General features: G+C 44.8%; 1 protein-coding gene across 1 annotated transcript in view; it reads right to left on the bottom strand.

Annotated features, from left to right (window-relative positions):
* Positions 1–22937: 22937 nt before the first annotated feature.
* Positions 22938–25990, bottom strand: part of LOC147665769 (trinucleotide repeat-containing gene 6B protein-like) — a gene marked incomplete at its 5' end in the record, with an annotated part of 535565 nt that continues 532512 nt past the window's right edge. Inside the window, one exon of the mRNA XM_086949498.1 lies at positions 22938–23632. Coding sequence (XP_086805624.1) covers positions 23260–23632 — 373 coding nt within the window. The remainder of the gene's footprint in view (positions 23633–25990) is intronic.

The raw sequence follows: 25990 nt of genomic DNA, 5'->3' as shown, positions 1-25990 counted from the left end.
ACAAGGAGGTGAGGCAAGTGGGTACCCTATGGGACTTACCACCTGTGGTTGGACACCATCCGTGTGGGACTTGTACCGTCTGTCCCCAGACCCACAAGTCTACCGAGGTTGACATAGGCACCAACCGCCCATGGACACAAAGCAAGTTCACGAACTGCAACAGCAGTAATCTCATTTACTTGATTACATGTCCATTACGGTACGTTGGCATGACGACCAGGAAAATACGGACACGCATCCAAGAACACAAAAGTACAGTGCGCTGTCGGAAACAAGCTACTCGCCTTACAGCACACTTTTTGGAGAAGGGTCATGGTCCTGAGGATTTCTGCTGGACTGTTCTTGAACAACCGCATATTCCTGACTCATGTGCGGATGTCAGTCGTTTCCTGTTTAAAATTGAACAAAAATGGGTGTACCGCCTTAATAGCGACAAGGAGGGCCTCAACGAGCCAATACCCTGGATGTCCCTCTGATTTATGCTCTGCACAGTGTCATCTCGCACCACTCGAAAATACCCTATCGAGTGTGGTCTCTAGTTGCCCTTTATACTCTTGTCTCTACCTGTCAAACAACCTCCTTAACATCAATGTGTATTAACAACACACATGGGAGGGGTCTTTTCCTAACTACACAGACATATTTTGTTTTAGTTAGGTAGTGTCCCACCTTGAGCCAGTTTTTCGCACTATGCACATTGCCCGATCCCTGGTTTTTAATCACCAACAAGCGCAAACGCGTGTTGAACTACATATCCCAGAATTCCTGACACCACGTGACCGCCCCGGTCACGTGACGCTCAGGGAGCAAAATACGAGTTTACAAAATAACTCCGCGATTCTTCGCCGGTGCCCCCCCAAGCAGTACTGAGGACTGCCCGGAGACACCGACGGAAAGGTAAGCGTGCCATCGCGCTCCTCGTTGCACGTACTGACAGGCTTGCTAACAGGTACACGGAGAAGCTACCGCTTCTAATGGTCTCTCTGCTTTAGAGAGACAAAGGGCTTTGCGCTCATCGCGGCGCTTACTGATAAGTCTACTAATACTTGCATTTAAAAGTTACCTGCTTTTCTGGTACAAAGGGTGTTTTACATCACGTGTCAGTAACAGAGACAATACCCGACAATATCAGCATACAAGAACGGGGCATTTTTTCATAGTGCTAACATTCACACGGAGCAGTTACCGCTTCTAATGGGCTCTCCGCGATTTAGAGACAGATGGTTTTGCGCTCTTCGTGGCGCTTACTGATAAGCCTGTTAATACTCACATTTGGAAAGTTACCTACTTTTCTATAACAAAGGGTGTGACATATCACTTGCCGGCATCTGAGACGAGACCCATCTACCAGCATACAATCATGGTAGTTTATCATAGTGCTAACTCGTTTCATTGTTAAGCCACGCATCTTTTCGCTTAACCCTTCACATTGGTCTCTGTATAGTTCGGGAGACTTTGTATGCGCAAATATTTGGTACCTGCCTTCTCTGAGTATGCCGGATCACGGCGGGGAGTCTACAATTCAACCATCAATTGATGCATTAGAGGTTTAGACCACCTCTTGTCTCCAAGTAAACTATTTTATTTTATTTCCTTTCGCTTTATGAAACCGCTCTGTAAATGTTTTATGATTATCTCTAGAGCGGTGCTCCTTTTACCTGCGCTGCAGCCAGGTGGGGTGAAGTCTCTCAACCAACATATATGGGCGAGTGTACACTAGAGACTGTGTCCTGGTATGAGTGAACATATTGCAATTTCAGTATGTTTAGAAACAGGAACAACGTGAATAATTATTGATGTTCATTTGTTTCCTTGTTTATCTGTTTGTTTGTTTTTCATGTTGGATCCAATGCCACTATGCATTAACAGTATACGGTTGAGTACGCCTGGGATCCCCAGGTGATATTTTTTCATTATTTTCCAGTCGTTATTAACAAAGCAGTAGTGTATTTCCAACAAGGTCCTGAAGAATGCATTAGAAACTTTTTTCTTTTGAATGCAGAAACATGTCGACCACCATAAAGTGCGGTTATTATTTAAAACCCGCACCTGCCTTTTAATCTTAGGGATTGGGGGATATCAATAAAATTCTTTTTCTACCCAATTCACCTAATTTTACTACTACCCCTCACTTTTTCACTTTAACCACCATACACTGCTTTTTTCATTAGCCACTAACATTCTTTTCTGTTCTGCCCGCATACCACATTCCGGTCACGGTAACAACTTACTGGCCGTTACGTCTCCTGGGTAAGGAGAACCCAAATGATGACAATGAGGGCGGTACAGTGTGGCTTCTGATGGGAACTATATTTTTCTCCACATACTCTTGAGCCTTGACCTGGCCTGTAGTTACCAACTTTCTCTCACTGATGTTGTTTTGTATAGTTCTGGTATAGTGATCCTATGTTGTTTGACTCACTTACTTGTTCTCAGACCCCCAGGTATTAATTGTTGTTGTATATTGTGTTCGGGGCACATATCTGGCTGGTCGGTAAACTTGCCCTTAGACCCTTCTCAATTGTTTGTTGGATGGGTGTACCCACGTCCCCAGCCGGCTGAGGTTGAACAGCTTGTGCTGGTCTTTGCTCTGAAAGGAACGTGTTGGGGCACCCCTTCCGTGGCCATGAAAGGGGTGAAAAGCAGACGGTGCTTGGTGAAGAGGCCCAAGGACTTGGCCGTAGCCTGAGAGTCTGTGAAGCTCTCTATCGCACTGTCTGCCTTGTCGCAGAACAGGCGACAGCCTTCAAAGGGCATGTCCATCAAGGTGTTCTGGACATCCCCAGAAAAACCAGTCGTTCTCAACCATGTGTCGGCGAAGCGCCACTGACGTTGAAATGGTCCTACCCAGTGAGTCAGTAGTGTCCAGTCCACAGAGGATGGCGAACTTTGCTGCGTCTCTCCCCTCGGCAACAGCACGGGAGAGCATGGCCTGGGCCTCCTCCGGACACTGAGGCAGCACGTGTGCCACTGTATTCCACACGGAGTGGGACTAATGGTCCAAGAGGCATGCAGTATTCACCAACCACAGCCCTAAACTGGAGGAAGAAAACGTCTTCCCAACCTGATCCAGCATCTTGGATTCTCTGTCCGGTGGTGTGGTAGGGAATGTGCTTTGGGACGCTGAGGCTTGGGACTACCAAGCTATCGGGAGGGGTGTTGGGAGAGATAAGTGGGGTCGCCCGGGGCCGGGCGGTGGCATCGGGCAACCATCCTATCCACAGGAGCCCCTGTGGTGGGCCTGGACCAGGTGCCCAAAAGAATGTCAGTCAGGGCTTCATTAAATGGCAGCAGGAGCTCTGAAGAGCTTGCTGCCGGTTGAAGCACCTACATCAGGAGGTTAGTCCTGACTGCCACAGAGGTGTAGGGCCTCGGCCGCCCTACACAACACCACTGCGTAAGACACTCCTTCCTCCGTAGCCACGGTAGGAGGAAACAACATGCCAAGGTCTGGTGAGGTATCCAGACCACTGGCATCCTCCAGGCCCTCTCTTCAGTCCTGATCGTACTCCTGTAGAGCAGTGAGAGGGTCTTCAGACTCCTCACAGTCTTCCTCACCCTACTCTGGCTGCCAAACTGGCTGATAATAGCCAGGGTGGAAAGCAGGCACAAAAGTACCCATCAGCGTCGGTCGACGCAGGGCCGGCTCCGTATCCACATCGAGGTGGAAGCCGGGGTCGACGCTGGCTGGAGGTCTAGCCGGCGCCGGCTGCGGACGTGGTGTCAGTGGGGATGTTACGAGGTCGACCAGGGCCGATCTGGATCAAGGCCTGGATCCACGGGGGCCCTGAGGAGCCGAGGCCAGAGCTGCCGCCGTCAAAGGCCTAGCCGAGTCCGCGGGGCTCGAAGGCGCACCGGGGGAGTCGGTCTGCCCAAAGATAGCATGCATTGCTTCGTAGAACTGACAAAGCTGGGAGGGGGTCGCTCCCGGTCACAGGAAGGTCAGAGTCGACCCTGAAGGCTCCGCAAGCGGGAGGGGCACCACCCGCACCCTTGTAGCTTCGGCCGACGGACGGAAGTCCAAGAGCAACGATACTTCTTTAAATTCTTGTGCTTCGACTTACCTGACCCAGAGTGCGAAGAATGATGATGGCTCCGCAACCGGTCGCTCAACCTCCTACGAGACTGGGACCTTGAACGACGCAGTCGACTGCCGGGTCTCGAGTAGCTTTTAGGTCCGTTCCCGCAAAGACTTCGGGGCCCTGGTTTGGCAGTCAGAGCACGACTTGGGGTCGTGTTCGTGCTCCAGGCAGTAGAGTCAGATGCGGTGCGGATCAGTCACCGACATCAGTCGGGAACAGAAACCGCAGGCCTTGAAACCGGGCATCCATCGTGCACCAGGAGTTGATGTAAGACTCAAAAAGAAGTCGACAAAAGTCACAAAAAAAGTCAGTCAAAAAAGTGACTGGGGATACCGCTGTCTCCGGATCTGCCCTTGCTTGCGCAGAAGAAAGAAAGAACTGACATTAGCATGCAACGGCGGTGTCTAAGTAATGTCATCCCGGCGACCACGACAACGGAGTCAACCGACGCCACCTACCAACGCGCAGGGGTACTGCTGACGAAAAAACTTTCTGGATCCAGTCTGACACCTGGGAGTAATTCTAAGTTGAGGAATCTATAACTAACTTTCTTGCAGATATAAAGGATGGGCCATGGGAGCCAAAGTACAAGAAGCCAGATCAGCAACAGTGCTCACCTAGTTCCACTGGCCATCTCAGTGCTGTTGTGCTTCGTGCTCCTACTATGTAGAGGAGGGGCACCCAAAGAAAAAAAACGGAAATTCTCCTGCTGGCTCCCTCACTGCTAGACAAAGGGGGAAGGGGGGCTGCCGCCTCTGCTAACGGCACAGAGCCTCCCTTACACCGGCCGATTCCAGACGACTCAGCGGGTCTCCTCAGTGAGAGACGCCCACCCAGCCACATCCAGAGGGTGCTCGCCTCCATGTTACCCTTCCGGACCGCTCACTCTGCGGGCGGCCAAGAGTGGAAGCTATGGGGCAGGAGCGCTCTCCCGGCGGTACACTCAATGGACCTGGAGTAGCTTTCTAAACCCCTGGAGCCTCCGTGAGGTACTTCTATTCAGCATCCATTTTTCTCTTTTTGACAGCTGGTCACTCCATCTTCCGACCCACTGCCTCCAAGCTCTTGCTATGCCAGTCAGTGGCCGGTGAGTAGGCTCTTTCTCACTGTGGAGATAGCGAGTCCGCCTGAACAAGTCCCTGAATACATTTTAGGTCTTTTTAAGATGCCTCTTACTTTTCCTCTATATACGAGGGGTCCCTGGCTTAGATGTTGCTCGTTTTGTGAACACTTCTCTCGCTTTCTGGATTAAGTTTGGTGACATGGGGAGGAACTGTTTTGATGGGGCTCAGTGTTTCTAGGAGAAAACAGGTGTCTTTCTACTAATTCCATTTCCATCACACAGGCATAGGATGTTCTTTAAACCAAACTGTGGTATGCAGAGATTGTCCGGAGGGGATGACCTTGAGGGATATATCGACCTCACAGGATATATATCGACCTTTTACTGTGGAGAATCTGCTTTGTTATCTTCAGTCAGTATCGCTTCCTCGTGTGTGTAAGCCCATTTTCTCCAAAGGACTTTGAGTGCAAGTGTATTCTTTAACCCCATCTCTATGTCCTGGTCCGTTTCTAGTTCCTTCTTCTTGACCCCCAAAAGCCTTAACATCCCTCGGTAGAGACCTTGTTATCAAAGGCTCCCCCCCCACCCCTTCCCCCCAAGTCTGTTATATCAATTGCCACTTCTTCCTCTCTATGGCAACGATATCAGAGGTTTTCCTGTCCTCATGGGACTTTTCTTTCGAGGGTGGCTATCTTTTCTTCTACATTCACACTTAGTCATCCAAAGAAGGGGATGGGACTTCTTTTGGCAAACCCTTACTGATGCTCTTATCTTGCCCGTTAGGATGGGAAGACTGTAGCTCCTCCTACTGTAGAATTTTTCAGCGTTGAGGGCTTGATTTTTCCCAAAACTCAGTCTTTTCACTCGAACATGTGTGCTTCGTCATCTTAGGCAGTAGCTTGGATCCCATTTACAACAGCTCCAAGGGTTTTCTAGCATGGGACACTGTAGGCTTCAGATTACTTATTTTTATTGGATTCCTTTACCCCTGGTGTAATTTTCTTAAGGTTTCTGTTCCCCCTAAGCCTCCTCAATGTTGACCGAGAAACCCTTCAGTTTTCCTGACTCCAAGACCCATGCAATGTCAGCAGCCACCTAATGGCCAAAGAATCTTGTCACAATGGACTAAATGATCATGCAGAACAATCCTGTTACTAGTGTTTTTTTGGCAGGCAGAACATACATACCAGATGCTTGTCATTTAGGGTCCACTTCCAATAGTAGTTTTAGCGAAATGCATAGTGTGTGTATATTGAAGACCCTTCAGGATTCCACACAGACTATCATTCTCTAACTAGCCGAATCCTACCAAATAAAGCGCCTGACATCCCAATCCAACATCAATTTCTGCCACTCACTCTACTGCCTTGTGGTTCTCCCAAGATTTTTTACAGATTTTTACAAATTCTTGCTCGATACACCTCTGCACCCAAGGGGTGAAAAAATATAATCTAAGATGGTTGACACACACGTGAGATTACGATCAATGTCATACTACGTCTCTGCCTAAGTAAAAGTCAACTCACAATACAAATGTTTTACAACAAAAACACTTCCTGACCCAACCACTAGAAGGTGAATTTGTGCAAAACATGTGAATCTAGAAGACATTTTATACTGCAAAAATGTGATAGATTATCAGGAATATTCCTGCATAAGGAATCTGCTCAGCATTAGCTAAGCGAGGAAGTGAGCATGGCACCAACACAAAGCTATGTATTATTACTTATGAAGCTGTTTCCATTCCACTCACTTTGTGGCAGCATACCCGCAGGCTGAGAACTGGAGACAGGCTGTATGAGTAAAGCGGACGTCCATATGAACAGCTTATACCAATGAAAAACTCAGAGGTCGCACTTGGACATCACTAAGAGCTGCAAAGTATCTGACTTTACTCTCTTCCTGGGTAGTACGTGTGTGCTCGGCAGGGATCTGCCAAGCACGATCACACACCGTGTTCACGGAGGCTACCTTTTAACGCTGGTAATTTTACTTTGCTTTTAAACTTTGCTTTTTGCACTCACCTTGCTGCTATTAGATCCCTCTGCACCCCGGGCACTGGAGCGCTGAATCAGCTCCTTTTTCGATCCTCCACCTTCTCAGGGTTGGCGGGGTCCGTCCGTGCGAGCGGACCCACCATCTTGGAAGGAGAGCGGGCTGACGCTGTAGCTGCTCGGGACACTGGCGCAGGGCGCCATAAATTTCCCGATGGTGCGAGCGCGCTAATTTCTCTTGTTGGCTCAAGGGTGGTAGTGTGTGCTCGGCAGGGACCTGCCAAGTACGGTCACACACCCTGTTCACGGAAGCTACCTTTTAACGCTGGTAATTTTACTTTGCTTTTAAACTTTGCTATTTTGCACTCACCTTGCTGCTATTAGATCCCTCTGCACCCCGGCACTGGAGCGCTGAATCAGCTCCTTTTTCGATCCTCCACCTTCTCAGGGTCGGCGGGGTCCGTCCGTGCGAGCGGACCCGCCATCTTGGAAAGAGAGCGGGCTGACACTCTAGCTGCTTGGGATACTGGCGCAGGGCGCCATAGACTTCCCGATGGCGCGAGCGCGCAGCAGACGCGCAGGTGGCGCTCCAAAGGCAAGCCCGTCTGCGCCCGTACGCGCCAAGGAAGCGCTCAGCGCCATCCACACTGCCCGTTTGGGCCTCAGCGGGGGGACCTTAGTCGGGAAGCGGGCCTCATTAAATATTCTAGAGAGTCCCTTCTCCATCTAGATGAGTTTCACGCTGATAAAGGGACTTTTAGGCTCCTTGAGTGAGCAGCTCCCTTTGGAGATTTTCTGAGCAAAAGTTTGCTTACATGTGCACTCCTCAATGTGAGGTCTCTGCCAAAGCATAGTGCAGAAATCCAGCTGTTGTTGCTCTCACATGAGCTCGGCATGCTGTTTCTGACTGAAACCTGGACGAGCCCTGATTGCGAGGTCGATCTTGGTTGGGATTGTACGCCAGGTTACAAAATATACCCCCAACCCAGACTAAAAGGGAGAGGGGGTGGAGTTGGAGTCATCTTTAAAGACACCTGGAAGGTAGGGACCATTGACATGGATGTGGTTGTCGGTGTGGAACTTCTGAGATGGACTATAAAGAATGAATATGATCTAATTTTCACAGGGATCATTTGTTATAGGCCTCCCGGGGCGTTTAGCACTCAGCAGCAACACTCATTGCTAAATACCCTCACTGATATGGCAGCCACTCACCACAAATTAGTAATTCTGGGAAATTTTAATCTGTGGCTAAACGGTTCTCTTGACCCTGGGCTCCACAATTTACTTCACTCCTGCGAAGGTCTTGGCCTCCACCAGATGGTCTCTAAGGCCACTCACAAGGCTGGGAATTTCTTTGACCTTATCTTCTCCAGACCCCACCTTCTGCATATTGACGAAATTTTGCCGATGGATTGGACGGATCATTTCTTGATAAAATTCTTTGCTGAGCTTAAAACTCCACTGACTTCGGTCTCTCGCCCCCTGACTGAATATACCAGCAGAGACTGGAAGGTTCTGACATTCTTGAGGTGCTCTGGCTCTAATTAAAGGTTGGGGATTGCTTCTCTTCTGATATGCAAGTCTCGGAAAATGATGCCTCACTATGCCAAAAAATTACCTCTACGCTGGACTCCTGTGCCCCTCTGAAAAACCATAGTGTAAAGGCAGAAACTCTGCCCCTTGGTTTAACACCACATTAACTGGTCTTAAACTAATATGTAAGCAGGCTGAGAGGAGATGGAGGCGAGGCTATAAGGAGAGTAACAGGCTGCTGTGAAAAACTAAAATCGTGGAGTATAAGAACGAGATTAGAAGGGCTAAAGCAGATTATCTCTCCTCTGTAATTTTCTTCCAACAGCTCCAGAAGCATTTTTAACATTTTGAACAGCCTTATCAGTCCTGATTGCTCCAAGAATGTAATAACCCCCTCACCTGAACTTTGTGAGAACCTGGCCAGGTTCTTTCGGGACAAGATCCAGCTGATTATTGATGGTCTTGAGGGTGAGAAGCAAGATGCTGGGAACCTTGTCCTGGTGGCTGAGTGCACTGTAGCGCAAGAGGAGGGCGACACGGAGGATGCTTACATAGGCCCCAGTTGTCAAGCTCCTGAACAACTGAGTTTACGCCCCTCAGGGTGGAGGACTTCAGCAGTTTGGCACAGGGTATCTCCTCTGAATCACCCTTGATCCAGTACCACATAAGATCTGGAAGGAGTACAAGGGAGAACTGTTCCCCTCTTTGCGGATGATCTGTAACCGGTCTCTTATCAGTGGTGTAGTTCCCCACAATGGAAGCAAGCTTTAGTTTCTCTTTTACTAAAGAAGACCTCCCTTGATCCTGAATGTTCTAAAAACTACAGGCCAATTTCTTTGCTGCCATTCCCTGCTAAAATCGTAAACGGGCTATTAGTATCACTCTGTCTTTCCACCTTGAACAACACAATTTGCTGGAAGAGGTTCAGTTTAGATTTCGGCCGTCTCACGATAACGAGATGTCATGGTTGACCGTCATGGATGAGCTTCAGAGGTGGGCAGACAGGGGACAGGCAGCTGCACTGATTTTGCTTGACCTGTTTGCCGCCTTTGATATGGTCAACCATGAGATGCTGCTAAAAAGATTGAGCGAGATTGGAGTGAAAGGCTCTGCCTTGAGGTGGTTTCGATCCTTTTTGCACGATAGACAGCAGGCTGTATCCCTTCCCCCCCTTCCAATCTGCCTTCTCCGACGTGTTGCATGGTGTTCCTCAGGGATCGGCAATCAGCCCTATCCTATTTAATGTGTATTTAAAGCCTCTGATTGCTGTCATCAAGGCTTATTATATTGACATCATAAATTATGCCGATGACACTCAGATGCTCCTCTCCTTTGAGGGTGAGGATTCAATTACAGTGGAGGCGTTTCAAAACTGCCTACATGTCATGGCCCGCTGGCTGCAGAATAACTTTACAATTTAACGCAGGAAAGACGGATGTGACCTTCTGCTCGGCAAATAGGATCTTTCCTCTTCTTCCCTGCAATTTTTGGCCTCAGGGTCCGCAGTTCATCCGGCAACTACGGTCCGCAATCTGGGCATATTTGAAGATAAGCTTACTCTGGAAGCTCAGGTCACAAAAACAACTGCCTCTTGTTTTGCGACCATCAGATCCCTTCGAAAAATGTTCCCGTTACTACCTTCCCAGGTACGCGCACAAGCAGTAAGATGTACGATTCTCAGTAGGCTTGACTATTGTAACGCTCTTGCTGGAATCCCCTATCTTCCTGTTGGATAGACTGCAAAGGACTCAGTCAGCAGCTACCAAACTAGTCTTAGGGTGCCGAGAAGCTCTTCTGCCTCTGCAGCCTTGGCAGAACTTCATTGGCTTCCCCTGAGACAGAGTGCAATTTAAATCTCTCTGCCCTGTTTTTAAAGCCCTTCACGGGATAGGACCTGTACGTATGCCGCAAAAATTTGACTGGTACGTCCCGACAAGAACTCTGCGCTCCTCGTCGGCGAGATTGGTGAAGGTTCCTATATTTCGAAAGGTCAGGTGGTAGATCCTTTGGGGTGGCAGCAGCTAAATTGTGGAACAGACTCCCTTGGGAAATTAGGCAAATCAGGGGGCTCCTTCTCTTCAGAAAAAGTGTAAAAACCTGGCTATTCCCCAAGACTTAGTGGCCGGTACCTGCCCCCTCTCTCCCCCCCTTGAGCTACTTTAGCGCCAGGATGCCTGCTAGGTGAATAGTGCGCTTTATAAATTGAATAAATAAATAAATAAATCATTACAACAATATCCTCCTTAGCCAGTTGTAATTATTTTAACGCTTTTTCCCTTAGTTTGTAATCAAGGAAGAGAGAGTCTTGTGTGAACAAAAGATTTAAGTCATGGGAACTCTGCACTACTCATTATGAGGGAATTAGTTATAGGGTGGAGTCTTTTAGAGTAGTCTTTTTTGTGATCATTACAGTACATGTGCTCAACTAGAGAGACACTGAAGTTCCAGGGAGATTGTAAGGGGGAAGTACTTCACACAACTGTTATCTTTCGTCTGTGTAAATAAAGTGAAAGAAAAAGTAAAAAATAAGACAGGAGACACCAAGATTCAAATGCTTTAGCAGCCAAACACTTTTTTTATAAGTCTTTGTTTTTCCAGAAACCAAAAAAATATTTCTTTTCATGTATTAATATTGTAAGCAACTGTCGGACATAATACATTTGAGTCTTTTTTCTAAAGCAAGGGGAAAATACAAACAAAATAGATAAGCTGTTAAAAGCCATTCTCCATCTCTCCCCTCCTTTCAAAAACATTGCTCTTCTGAAAATCTATGCTAATACACCATGTGTCAAAGGCATTTTTCCAACTGTTTTATTTTGTAGATGTTGGCAGAAAAGTCGACAAACTCCAGCCAGTGAGGAGGTGGGGGACCAAGGGAGAGCAAAAAATGAACAAATATTTTTAAATCCTTTCAATTAAAATCCAGCATAAAGGAGGAATAATACAACAATACAGTACCTGGATGGCAACATCCTCAATAGTCCCATTCCACCCCCCTCCTGAAAGTAAACCACACATAACAAAGCTTATTTGTACATTCGGCAAGAATAAAAATATTAGTGACCCAGTGATTGTTGGATGTTGCCGCTTTCTCTCGCTTTAAGTACCGCAAATACTCAAAACAATCAATGATAACAGGCAAGGGGATGTTAGACAATGTCACTGCCAACTTGAGGGTAAGCAGGCAGCTGCACTGTGGTTTGGAATTGCAGCCTGAGATGAATGCATGGGTAATATGGCAGAAGGAGGGCCGAGACAAATACAGGCTCAGTGGGAGGAAAACTGGGGTTTGTGATCTGGGAAGGGTAAAAGCACAGAAGAGCAATGAGCAGAAAAGTGAGAAAGATGATGTTGCATAGCTGCAATGGGCATCGGTTTGTGGCAGTAACAGGAATTTGGCAGGGCCGGCAAAGCTCCAGGTCCTCCTAATCTGTGGGTGAGCCGAGAAGTCCTTGGAATGAAGCATAGCATTTCTGATCTTGAGACCTCTGGGTGTACCCCACATCACCTGCCCCTGCATCCATGCCCCCCCCCCCAAACACAATTGATCTTATCAGTGAATAGTCGGTGAACGTTTAACAAGAGTTTTACCCTTGGTAATGGCAATTGTCACACTGGTCTACACCCCCCAATCCCTTGTATTGGCTGGCCCAGCAGGCTCCTCTACCCAGTGAATGCAGGTTGTCAAGTACATCAGTCACCCTCTCTTGTGCCCACATATATACCCGTTTATCACAAAGCCAACCTATCACTTCAAATATAGGCAAAGATACAGGAGCGCAGGTTTGGCGAATGGGTTTTGTATTAAAACTTCAACATTACTTTATCATAACATTTCCCTCACCAACTTGTTACAGCATGTTTCTCAGATTGGCAATTCGCTGACAGTCATGATCTGCTCAAAGGCAGAAAGCTTTCTACATTGCCACCATTTCTTTATGAAACAACATTGCCAGCTACAAATAAAAGCATGTCCTCAAGTTCCCTGTGGAAGGTGAGGAACAAGAAAGCCTTTCAGTAAACCAGAGGAAACCAGGTGACTGTGGTCTAACTTCTGCCAATAGTGGTAGGCCCACGAAAAGATGGCAAAAGAGGAATCTGACACATATCCAACTCTCACCCTGAAGGGGGTAGAGATCGACCTGTCATGGATCGGGCCACTATACACTCACAACGTACACTTACTTTGTAACATTATCGTCCATAACAACAAATTATCTATTGTGGCTGCTCCGACTCCCTCTTCCTCCCCCATAGCCCTCCTGGGGAAACAGCTGAGTTGTGTGGAAGCTACACTTTTCAAGTAACAATGGTTTTTGAGTGAAAATGCATAGGCCAATACCTTTTAGGGATAGAATGTGAGGAAGCATAAGTGAATTGGTGGATGAAGAAACGTCCACTCGCCCCCTAATTCTGCTCCCAAAAAGCAAAGACTTGTAAAATCTTCCTAAAAGTAAACACTGTGTTAAAGAAAGCTGTAACACGCCTTCTGACATCAAATGCACACAGAACTTCAAGCATAGTGACCACAGAGTTGCTAAATCTCCCTCCTCATCCTAGTCAGACACAAGAGTGTATGCTGCATCCCATAAGAAGGCACAAGGAGTCTGGGCCAATATGTGTACTGTATGGAAATTGCAACAGCACGGAGGCTGGGATGTTGGATGAGGAGTGGATCTTATCCAGGGTCTTCAGTAATGGGTTATATCCATCAGGAAAGACTGTGCTTTCTTTCGGTACTTAAGGCCAGTCAGGCTGTGCCTGAGATATAGCTAACTCATATTAGCACCATCACTATTTCACTCGATAACCTGACTTACAAATTCACCCAACTCTGTTTTTTGTAGCAGCCTTCACAAGCAGGATTTCTATCCACCAGAACAGAGCAAAAACAGTGATGGAGACTTCGTCCAGGCGGAAGTAAAAGTGAGAACTGACTGGAAATACCAGTGTGCACGCACAGCCCGAACACCACTAGGTAGAAATTGTGCCTTTACCAAGTATGTTTGAGTAGGGGTTGATTGCTGAAACATCACTCTTTACCCAGAGTCATATGGAAAGTTAGAGAGCATTTTTGTCAACTAGGACGAGGGGGACATTGTGAAAACACCTTTCCAGACTCGCACTTCGGTGCCACAGAACAAATCTGAGCAAGCTAACTGGATGAGGTTGTTGTGGGGTAGACAGAGATGCTAAGAGCAAGGAACCAGATTCATCAAGAAGGCAGGGAGATCCGATCAGATCCGGACGTATCTCTGAAAGATGGTTTAGATTGCAACTGTTGCAGGAAGTCGCATTGCTATAAATCAAACACTACACCAGCCTGAACTCACCAATAAGCCACAACACCTCTTAACATGGCAAGAAAGAAATGGCAGGCAGGAAAATAAGTTTGTTGGTTTGAGTAAAAAGTGTCTAGTAAAGTCTTCAGGTGTGAGAGAAAGGTATTTCACAAAACAGCTGCACCGCATTAACAGAATTATGGCTTCAAACCTCTAGTAGGCCTACCCCTCCACATCGACTGTAGAGGGGACATAATGGGTACCAGGAGTTGGGGGGCGAGGGGCATGCTAGTTTTAAACAGTCTGCTATCAAAGCACAGGAAAGTGAAGGGAATTCCTGAATGGGGGAGGAACAGAAATCCACCTAGCTGTGCCCTTTTAATACACTAATCATAATAAATAATACCCGTGCTTAAACACGAAGGCAGGCTGCAGGAACACGTGTAGTACAGACGTTGCATCAGTAATTCTTGCATGTTTACTGGACTACAGCCCTTGTAGGAAAAGGGCTTTTCATAGTGGAATGAGCCCTGGCCCTACAAACCTCACTCACCCACACCCGTGGCTTCAGATGGGAAGAGGAGCTTAAATGAAAGAAGGGACTTTGAAATGGCTGTATGATGTGGGCCAAGAACAGAGAAGAAAAATGGCCAGTGGATCCACATTAAGGTGCTGTGGAGGTTATGTAAGTGTGACTACACAAAAGAACCTACAATTTTAGAAGTTCTCGAGTGCAGCATTCCTTGCAAACAATGTTTACCATGACAGGTTTCCTACAAAGCAATTGAGTGCACAACTAAATCCCTCTATGTGCTTGAGAAACGGACTGCTCATAAGCAACTATTTCAGATATCTGTCATAAGTCTGCAAATTGATTAAGGTGTTCACGATCTCTTTCTCATATGCCTAAAATAAATTCCTTCACTATACTAGAGTACCCCCTCAAACCCACACACATACACACACACCCAAATATAATTTTTGTGTGGGGTCCAATTCACTCTACCACCCTTTTGACATTATATGGCATTATATGGCTTGACAGTCACACAGATCGCCACAGAGATGGAGTGTAAGCAGATGAGGAAAACTTTTTGCATTTAGTTTGCTGCGCTCCTCCCTCTCGAACCAACCCTCCTCCCACCCTGGCTTCGCTTCAGAAAACCTGGATGAGCTCTCTCAACTAACGTTGAAAGAGCCTAGGAAATGTGGACACTGAAACAGAAAGAATGTAGTTTCCTGGGCTTGAAGGAAATTTGGTGCAGTCTCCTCTCTGTGGGATGTGGAGGAAGACAAGTGTGCATATATAAATATATCGACCATCAGGGCAATGGGGCTATGGAAATTTGTATTGGGAAACTTCTAGAAACATCAAATGCAGAATGCCAGTAGTGGAGACTTAAAACATAACTTCCACTTGCTTCGTTCGCCTTTTATCTGCAATCACAATCCTACTAGGTGTGAAAGATGTTTATTCCCCCCTCCTCTCCCCCCCACAGTGAAGTGGCTGCCAATTGACCTTCCTAACTCATGTTACCTCAGTTGGTTGCAAAGCAGATGTTCAGCAAGGCCCAGAAGAAAAATCTCTTTATAGCCAAAAGGCCAAGGTAGTGTAGGAAACTGCTTTCATCAACTTATTTCAACTCCAAGAACATTCCCTCATATTGTAGAGTGCTCAATGTATACACAATTATTAAGAACACTTTCATTAGGTTAACAGTCATGAAAGAAACATGCTCAATTGTGGAAACGAATGCATGTTACGATTGAGGGGTTATTTTGGAATGCTATGATACAGCAAATTAAAGGTTGGTACTCTGGTATCAGTGGCAAAAAATGTAAGTAGTTTAAGGCCATATGTGTGCATTATTGCACATACGTATTCCTAACACAACCTAAAGTACGCCTGCTGGAGGCCTAGCCGTCTTCTCCCAAACTTCTCTCAGGTAATGGACTGGCTTTTTATTTTTGGTACATCAGGGATAGCCTCCCTCCGTTTGAAAGACACTCAGGCTTGTCCAGTCACAGGTTGTGGTCTTAATATACACACTGCAAATGTACAGACACCAGAGAGGAATTTGAATTTTTGTATATTTTTCGAGGTTTCAAACACTTGCGCAGATTTGAAAGCACCTACCATAAACACAGATAATGAAAAACAAAGTCTAAATAAAATGTCATGACATACACAACACATTCATCGTGAACTGTACATGAACATGTGCTACTGGCCTTACTACACCAGGTACCTGGTAAAACAATGTTAAGAAAATTGACTGAACAAGTGCTCTCGTCCCCCTCCAGTTATATCCACCATCTCCATTATTCCTGCTCATTGGGTTATGTTATAACTTTGCTATGTATTCTTTTAACAGGGGTGGCGACAATTCTTTCCTTCAGAGTGAAAGCAGTAACACAGGCACTTAAATGTACATCAAGTGCATGTATGGGGTGGGGGAAGGGGGGCGGGGCTCTGTCCTGCAGAGCAGACCTGTCCCACCTTCTGACACCAGAGAGCGGCTTACACCATCACTGCCCACAACAGAAGCCAATAGACCTGTTGCAGGTGCAGCTAAGCTTGTGCTAACTCTACAGAAAGACCATCGCAACTGCCAATAACAGAAGAATCAAGAGGCAGCATTTGCTGCTGGATCCACCTCTCACTGGGCTCTATGCTGTATCACACATGCAATAAACAAAAAATTACATGCACACTAATACCAACAGACTCTTCTAGGGTTAAATTATTTAAAGAAAATGAACACCTGTGCTTGGTGCCTATGCAATCAACCTGTACACAACACTAGCTTCACACCTGGAGCTAGATGTAAACATGGAGTTGGTCAACAAATATCAGGGAAGACCAGTTCCTTTCAAGTGTGACTCTTTGAACAAAGCTCTATTGTGGAATTTCCGTCTCGGAGACGAAGGACTAAATAAAAACAATTGGGGTCTTACATTGACAAGATCCAGCCACTGAAGTGGATTTCCTCAGAACGCTTAGGTACCAACATTTTTTGCACCTTCTATTTGAAATCAAAACTTAACATATGCGCAGCATTGCATGGCTCTTGGCAGGAAGGGGACAAATCCTGCCGCATCTTGCACCCTCCTTCCTCTTGGGGAGCCCGACACCTGAATGACAGATGGGGGCACTAAAGAAAACTGTTTTAAGGGTGAAATGCACACATCTGAATCGAAAACATGAGAGAATTTGCAAGTTGTGTGAAGTATGTACAGTATGGCTAATAAGAGTCCGTGTTTCTCACAATGCATGCAACCCGTATATCCCAAACACTTTCACGAAGGGCCAACACTAGCCCCCAAACATTAACCAATGGAGCCCTGAAATCTGTCAACATCCTTCTAGCTGTGTAAAGCTTTGCACACAATGATAGATACGTTGCAATCCTTCAAAGGCTGACCATATCACTGATTAGTAATTGCCTGCAGTATTCCATGGGCATGCTTATCAGCAAAAGCAGACAGAGCAAGTTCTCACACAAAGTTACAAAGTGCATTGCAAAAAGACAGGAAAAGCCATTCTCATTCATGGTTTGCTCTGGACCACATAGATCGGTGGAGAGGGGAATACTTTCCTAACATTTTCTTCCTGAAAACATTCGTCAAAACGATTCAAATGGAGGAATAACTAAACACTAATGGGGCAGTCCAATGCGTCAATGGGTTCTTGAGCTCAAAGGCAGTCTTGGAAAAAACGCACCTCTGTTCATTCAGCAGTGTATCAAACTGACACTATGACAACAGCACTGACTATCAATACACAACTCTTTGCAGCCCTAAAATGACAATGAAGAAGCCTGGTGAATGCCTTCCAGAGGCACATACGTCTAAAGTGGCAAGGTTTTAAGTTTTGCGCTGAAAGTGCATCTTTTTATACTTTTTAAGAAACCAGAACTCATTGTCAACTGCACGTAGCCTAAAAGACACCCATCTTGGTCAGCCTTCCAAACAAACATTAACTGTAGTATTGACCCCGAGGCAATGGAATAAGAGATGCAAATTCCCCCAACCAGAGTTCAGCTCACTCTACTGAAAATCTGAGTTCGCTCTGCATCTCAATCACTTCCACCCCTCTGGGGAAAAATAAATAGATTTTTGGAAATCTAACGTCAAATAGGAAAAATAATGAATAGACCCTAACAAAGCTCAGACGGTGTTAGTCGAATTTTAATCAAGCACGGAAGCAACTCTTCCTCAACGGAGGAAAACATTAATAGGATCCCAGATGAAAACTGAAAATACATCCCTGGCAGATACCAACACATTGTTCAGGGGAAGAAGTAAAAGGTTTTAGGCACAGAAATTCTGATGCACAAACCTTTAAAGACCAAATACATTTTCTACATATCTGAGAATGGCAATTCCCGCGTTTAGCAGAAAAGGATTGGCTTGTGTGGCTAAGGCTCAACCTGTAAAGAACCTTAACACTGGCGCGTACCGTAGCTTAGACCACCTGTTAATCTATACACATCTCCTCGCAAAGGTGAAACTGCAGACTGAGCCTTTGAAAAGTGAGATCAGTTAGACACAAAAAACAAACACAAGAACTGTGGGCACTGGCTACGCCACCATGGTGCGGAATGGGTTGCAGTGATTGGATTATTACAAATAAGGCTCCCAGAGAAGGTGCTGCAAGGCTGGCAATTGGTATTTTTTTCCCACAAATGCAATGCAGCAGAGGCAGAGTAAGTTACAGGTCAAGGCTACTTGAAGACCTTTTATCAGATAGCCTCTCTGAAATGCAGGTAACACTAGGAACTGTGTGGAAAATCTCTCACAGGCTCAGATGGCAGTGCACAGGATGGTTAGCTACCCTGTTAGCAAGCTAAGGAGAGGGTGAGGGCGGTGATGTGGCAGTGGGTGCAAGGTTTCCACATAAAGGGTACTGAGGAAATTCTGGAAGACAGAGAAAAGTAGAATTGGATGTTTACATTCTTTAAGGCCAATTTTTTGTGGGCAAGGTAATGACAGTAGAATGGATACACATGGGAGAATGAGAAGCTCCATACCAAACCCATCCATATTGCAGCTGACAGCAATTTGCATTGTCTAGCAAGTTAGAAGCCTAGAACCCTAGCAACCAGTATGGGACAATGTATGAGCGTACTACTTCAGACATCCACCTGCGCCTCAGTCAGAAATGCTAGCCAAAGGTGCCCAAGCAAACAAGCCTGAATTTCGTATGCGAGCACACCAGACTTCTTGAAGTGATTACTGTCCCACAGGCATCATTAAAGCAATGTGATCTGCAATGGGCCTGCTCGTGCAGACAAAGTGGGATGCTACAGCAGATGCAGTGTTGCGATGTAGATGTATGTACCTGAAACCCCACGTCTGTGTCTATGACAGGGAAACTACACTCTATTGCATTCTGTTCTGTACCAGCCAAGGGTGCTAAAGAGGTACTCTTACATGCGCTTGATGATTCAGTCCCTCAAACCTAACACTGGGCCTAGATGGGTGTTCATTTTTTGCTTCAATCTAACCGGTGCTCTTAAATATGCACCAATTATACCCATCTTACATCCAATATAGGCTGAGAGACCAAAAGGACAGCGGACAACACTATTAGTCATTGCACCGGGAGCGGACATGTGGCACCACAATATCAGGGTCTAACATTTGCAATTGGTATTTCATATTGCGTCGGCATGGCAAGATCCCCTGGCATCAATAAAACCAAATCAGGTAAAACTAAGCTGTAAGAAAAGGGTTCAATGGCTTAAGTGGGCTGGATAAAGAAACGGCATAAACAAATGGTGACGACTTGAATTGATGGGTATGTGGGGGACCTGAAGAAAAAACCAGCAGCACAGAGGTCTGGTAGTGTACTACCAACCTATAACACACAAAGCCTGAAAAGAGCTGCCATCATCAGAACGTCTTACATAGCAAAGGAGCAAGCAAGACCTCAAGAAGCTACTGGGCTTACCAGCGTTTGCACCTGCCACTTCATTTTAGAGAACGGAACTGACTGATTCCATCATTACAAGTGCATGAGCTAGCGTTTGTATGGCAAAGCAGTTATATGCCACAAAGGGAGTTATTTTGCTCTGGCAAGAACCATTCAAAAAGGCACAGGAATAGTGTGTGTGTCTGCCAGTTGCTAGGAGGTAGTAAAAGGATAAGATAACATCACCAAAACAAATTCGAACATTTCCTAAACACAAGGGAACTGGATAGAAGAAGGCGACTGAGAACCATTCTAAGTTCAGATGCTTTCCATAATAAATATACCACACTGGATTGCTATGCCCTCCCAATATGACCCACTATGACACAAGCAAACCACGACCACCCCCCGTCCTTCAACCAGAACATACACTACTACAGCAAGCATACACAAAAAAAGCAGACTGTTACCTGGTGTGTTGCAGATTGGTCCCTTCCAATGGAGCAGACCAAAGTAAGTTCCAATATGCAGTTACTTGGTCTTGCAAGTCCATGCAGGAAGACTGATTAGAGAAGCCTGGCAGGACATTTGAGAAAGAGGGGAAGGAGAGCAATAACAATGCACAGGAGTCTTGGGTTTAAGGGACATGTGGGGATGGAGTGGTGCTTAATTGCTTCAGGGTCCAAATCCCCATTCCCTACTCAACCACTACCATTTAAGTATAGCTGGGCATGCAGCAATTATAAAAGTGGTTGAATGTAGAAGCTCTGAGGTATGCCTTCCAACCATAGTAGGTACTCGGATCATTCAAAGCCTGGAAGCCAATGTGGTACTCTGGCAGGATGGCTACCCAATGTGCTCTAGTGAATTGCCTGATCCTCAGTCACCACAATCGTGTTCATGGTTTGGAGGAGCCCTATTTGGAAAGTTCAAGTCACTGGTTCCCCAGTTGGTCAGGCTCAAGTCACCGCTCAGCTCTATCTCTTCCTCACCAATGCTCAATCAATATTAAAATATATATCTGTATGATTTGCAAACACAGGCATACGGATTGCCACAAGCTGCCCGACTTGCCAAGAGGAAATAACACTACGCGATACCAACAATTCGTTTTAAATACAGGACAAGAACAAAACAAAAATAATTATATTTCTATTTTTTGTCTTTTCTTTAAAAGCAAGTACAGGTAATTTTAAAAAAGGTGCAACACTTAAAAGGGAAAACTTTGCTCGTTAAAAACTAAGCAGAAATTTGTGGTTGGCAGGGAACATAGAGAGAGGCTGAGATTATAACAGACACAAATACAAATGAAATTAAAAACCCTTGCACATGAAACGTAAGACGCCCTGAAGTATGCACTATTTCTTTTTTAAAGAACATTAAGTAAACGTTTTCTTAAGCCCCACCTTAGCGCCTAGCCCTCATTGGTGAAGGCTCAGTTATGGTGACACGCACCTAGACCTGGCACAGGCAATGCTCTTCTGAAAGGACAGAACTTATGAACACTCTTCCCTGTCCCATCCAGTGTCCCCAAAACTGGTTTCATGGTTACAAACTGAGAGATGACAAGCTGGCATTGTCAATTTCATGGACAATTGGGAAAATTACAACATAATATCGCCTAAGAATGGGTTTTGCGATGATAACTGCAGTTAAAGGGAAAGGGTGTTTAGTGTACGCACCCTCAAGAGGCGAGGCATCTGAAATAGCAGGCACTGAATTTAAGATGGAGGCATGGTGTTGTGACATCTTGCTAGACACCTATTTAAAGGCTTTGTTCAGAGCCCTAAGACTGGCAGTCATTAGTACAAAAGTATGTACGTTCAGAGTGCCCGAAGATCGCCAGCTGGCGACACACTGACCAAAGTCAGATAAAAAATATTTTCAAACTCCACCTTTTATTTTGGAAGAGGGGACACTCGTGGACGAGCCAATACACATCTGAAGGCCCTTCTGAAACAACAGGTCATGTTTTATTGTCCCTGTAATCTCACGTGCATTGTGGAACCCCTTCAACCTTGCCCTATTTAAAGAGCACATGATAAAAATGGTGCAAACCCTTTTATAGAGTGCGTCTGTCAATCATGTTTGTTAATGCATTCTTGCATACATGTAAACAGATGGCATAGACACAAATAGGCGAGTCCATTCAAGGGGGGAAAAAAGAGACTTCGAAAGCTGGAAGTGCCTTCCAGGGGGAGCCGCACACTGACCATGTACACAACAAAAAATACACACTACTGCAACAACGTTAAATCAGGGCACCAAAACTTGAAATATATTACCAAGTATTCTTCACAGTGGAAGAGAACGTTTTGAGCCACAGTCAGTATTTACTTTCTGCCAAACCGTGGAACCAAGTTGTGCATCAATAATTACTTTAACAAAAGAAAAGAAATAGCGTTTATAACGCAACAGACTTATTATCAACCACCTCCTGTAAAACATATGGTGCAGAGGGGCTTGAATCAAGGCGGAGATTTGGGGATTCATGCCAGCTTGTACACCATCAGCGTCGCAGAGCCATAATGAACGAGAGGCATGTAAGTGCACGCAAACGCCTCCGCCCGTGCAAGACGTACACACGCCTCGCACATGCAACCAGGCAGTTCCATATGCCGGGACTAATCACTCACACCAATAAAAAACCCTTTCGTGTGTTTTTAAAGTGAGGTCTTGGTAGATGTCCTTTACACACACACGCGCACACACACAACCCTCCCACCCCCTCCCATACAAACAACAAATATTGATGAATACCTGCTCGCAGCGCCCCAAATATGGAGACAAATCACTCACTCACACACTCAGACACACACCCAGTGCAACCAAAGTTAAAAAGCTATTTCGTCTTGTCAGAATATATGTTTCTTAGCAACAACTTCAGTATAACATGAAAAAAGTGAAAAACTAGAAACTAATTTTTTTTGTCTTTTCCCCCTGTGTCTTTTTACCCTCCCTCACTCCCGCCCACCACCCACTCCTGTTTTTCAGAATTTCAAATGATGCGCGTTCATGCTTCACATTGTCCTATTAGGCCATAGCTTTTGCACAATTCAAGTATTTCTAGAGTGATATGATTTTTTAATGTTTGTTTTTGTCTTTTTTTTGGTTTCCCAATTTTAAAAAAGACAAAAAATGTTTATAAATGCAGGGAGGCAAACGGTATGTTCTGAAATCCACGACATGGAGCAAACCCACCTCTGAACGGTCACTCAATCTGGCTCCAAATTCTCTCTTTTTGTTTTTTTAAGTCTTTTTTTTAAAAAAAAAAAGAAAAGAAAATGGTGTTTATTGCAAGTTGAGGAGGGGGTGAAGGTTAAGTTAGTGCTGCAGCTGCTGCTCCAAAAAAGGTCACACGAGGTCAGAGTTGAAGGTTCAAAGTTCAGATTGAGTCTGACCCCCCTCCTAGGAGGTCGCCAGGTAGTAAGGGAGCCGGACTGCCCATTCGATGGGGATCCTCCACACTAGAGACACCCCAAAGGCTAGAGGGCCCCCAGAGTGATGCACTAGGAAGGTCGGCCCCTCCACTACCACCACCACCACTCCACTGTCCAAGCCCCGTTGATCCGCCAAAGAGATTGAGGGTGGGTCCGACTGGGTCGGCCTGGTTCTGTCCAGTCTCCAGGGACTGCCAACCGGCATTGGGGTTAGTCTGGGTGGCAGCTGGCGTAGCAGGCTGGGATTGTGCAAGGAAGCGGCTAACTTCGTCATCTGTAGCAAACTCTGCCAGAATGGTGGTATTCCCCAAAACGCACCTGAAGAAAGAAAAAAGCGACAAGTTAGGCATTACTAGAGGTTTTTAGTCCATGTCCACTCCAGGCAATTTTTCCCAAAAACGTTCAAGAATGTTTGGACGAGGGATGATGATGACGTACGAGACAAAAGAAAGGATTGCCTGTTACAATAGTTTTATACTTTCAATATTGCAAACTCTCATAAAGTGCATAGTTTTGCTTCCTAATGGCAGAGTTAGATTTGTTTTAAATATAAAAACTGGAAAAATAGACTTAGATCAGACAAGTTTTTAACGTCTGACATTGACCTGAAATCCACAAAGCCCCAGACACCATCTTGACATTGTATTCTTCCATGACATTGTATTCATTTACAGAGGTCAAGGGCCTTAACGAAGCAATGTGCCAGTTCTTTGCTGACCTTCAATTTCACTGAAGGTGAGCTTGCGTGCATTTGACATCTCATTTTTTATTAGAAGATAATGGGGAGAGACAGAAAAAAATATTATAAGAAAGAGTGCCACCTTTAATAAATTTGTTTTAAGTGTATTCAATATTCAATAATACATAATCACCATCAGATCAAGACTAACAGTTAGAGGAATGTATCCAACATGAGAAGACAATTCAATAGGCCATTTCCTAGTAATTTAAATATAATAGCTAATAGAAGCATCAGCAATGACTAAATAATGCCAATTTAAAATATACATTTCAAAGGATCTCAAATCCGTAAAAATTTCAGCATACCTAAAATGCACTTTTTGCCAGTAATACTATCACATTCAAAATAGTAGTTAACTAAACTCAACCATTTATCAAAATATGGGGGAATTCGATGAACCTGATCTGGTAGATTCAAATTGTATTTTTACTTTATTCGGATTCAATTAGGAGAAAACCATAAAAGTATAGACATGTCTTATAAGAACAATTGTTACTTACCTGTAAACAGGTGGTTCTCCAGTATTGGTGTCATTTATAGATTCACATGCTTGAATATTCCCCGTCGTCGGAGTGGGAGTCCCACGGTAAATAAAATAGCAATAACATACTCATAATATGTATATGTAAAAACATAACACATGAAATACACATTAGAAAAGAGGCTGTAAATGCCTAGACATAATTCCACATAAGAATACATGGAGAGAGAAAAAACACTTGAAGTCTATTCCTGTCATTATCTTGGTCCAAACTGTAGCCAATCAGGCATCAGCAGCCCTCCAGAACCTTCTCCTCAGAGCTCAGTACCTCAGATTCTGGTAGCACCAGAGTGACCATAGAGTCTATGAGGAGAAGAGAGCCTCTGAGGGGAGGAGGTTGGGTCGCATGTGAATCTATGAAAGACAGGAAAAACACCTGTTATCAGGTAAGTAACAATTGTTCTTCTCCAGTATTAGGGTGTCTTTCATAGATTCACATGCTTGAATATAGAATAGAAAGCAGTAATAGCCGGAAAAGGCTTCCATAATCATAATACACATGAACAGACTTCTAAGACCAAAACATATTATATATATATATATATATATATATATATATATATATATATATATATATATATATATATATATATATTCACTGAAAAAACCATAGGTTTCACACCAGTTCTAGTTAGTTGGAAATTTTACTGACATAAAACCATTGAAATTCCCAATTTATAGTTAGTTGGACTCACTATAACTTGCGCGTGCAATGCACTGCAGATGACGTCACATATTACATCACTCATGACATGGTCAGTGACATCACTCATGACATCACTGATGACACCATCCAGTGAATGTGTGTCTTTCTGAAAAATAAATATTAGTGAGTAATGTTTAAATTTTTAAATATATGTATTAGTGTTTCACTTTGTGTATAAGTGGCTGCATGGGTTGGTGAGTAGCTACATGTGTATGTACATGGGTTATTAGATGTTTTTCTTAGTATCAGTATGAGTGTCTATATGGTTTGGTGGGGGTATTACTTAGCACATAGATGCATGATTGACTGACTCTCTGTTTGTATGTGTTTTGAAGACAGCATATGTGCAGGACTGTATGGGTGAATAAGTGTGTATATGTGTATGTTAGTGAGTGAATGACTGTCTCACTAGTGTCTTTATCAGTAACTACATATGTTTTAATCTAGTATATGTGAATATTGATGTATATAAGTGAGTATATGTGAGAGTAAGAGATTGTAAGAGTTCCTGTTTAAATAAGTATGTGTTTCTATAAGGGATTTTTTAAGAGAATAAATATGTTTAAATTTCAATAGAAGTAAGGTGGTAGTGTGTGTATAGCTCTATATGCAAATAAATGGATGTTCAATTGTTTATTTGCATGTGTGAGTATGTGTGTGAGTAACATTTGGATGACTGTCGGTGTG

Source organism: Lissotriton vulgaris, unplaced genomic scaffold (genome assembly GCF_964263255.1).
Source record: "Lissotriton vulgaris unplaced genomic scaffold, aLisVul1.2 SCAFFOLD_768, whole genome shotgun sequence".
Classification (NCBI taxonomy): domain Eukaryota; kingdom Metazoa; phylum Chordata; class Amphibia; order Caudata; family Salamandridae; genus Lissotriton; species Lissotriton vulgaris.
This window is presented reverse-complemented; position numbering and strand designations above follow the sequence as displayed.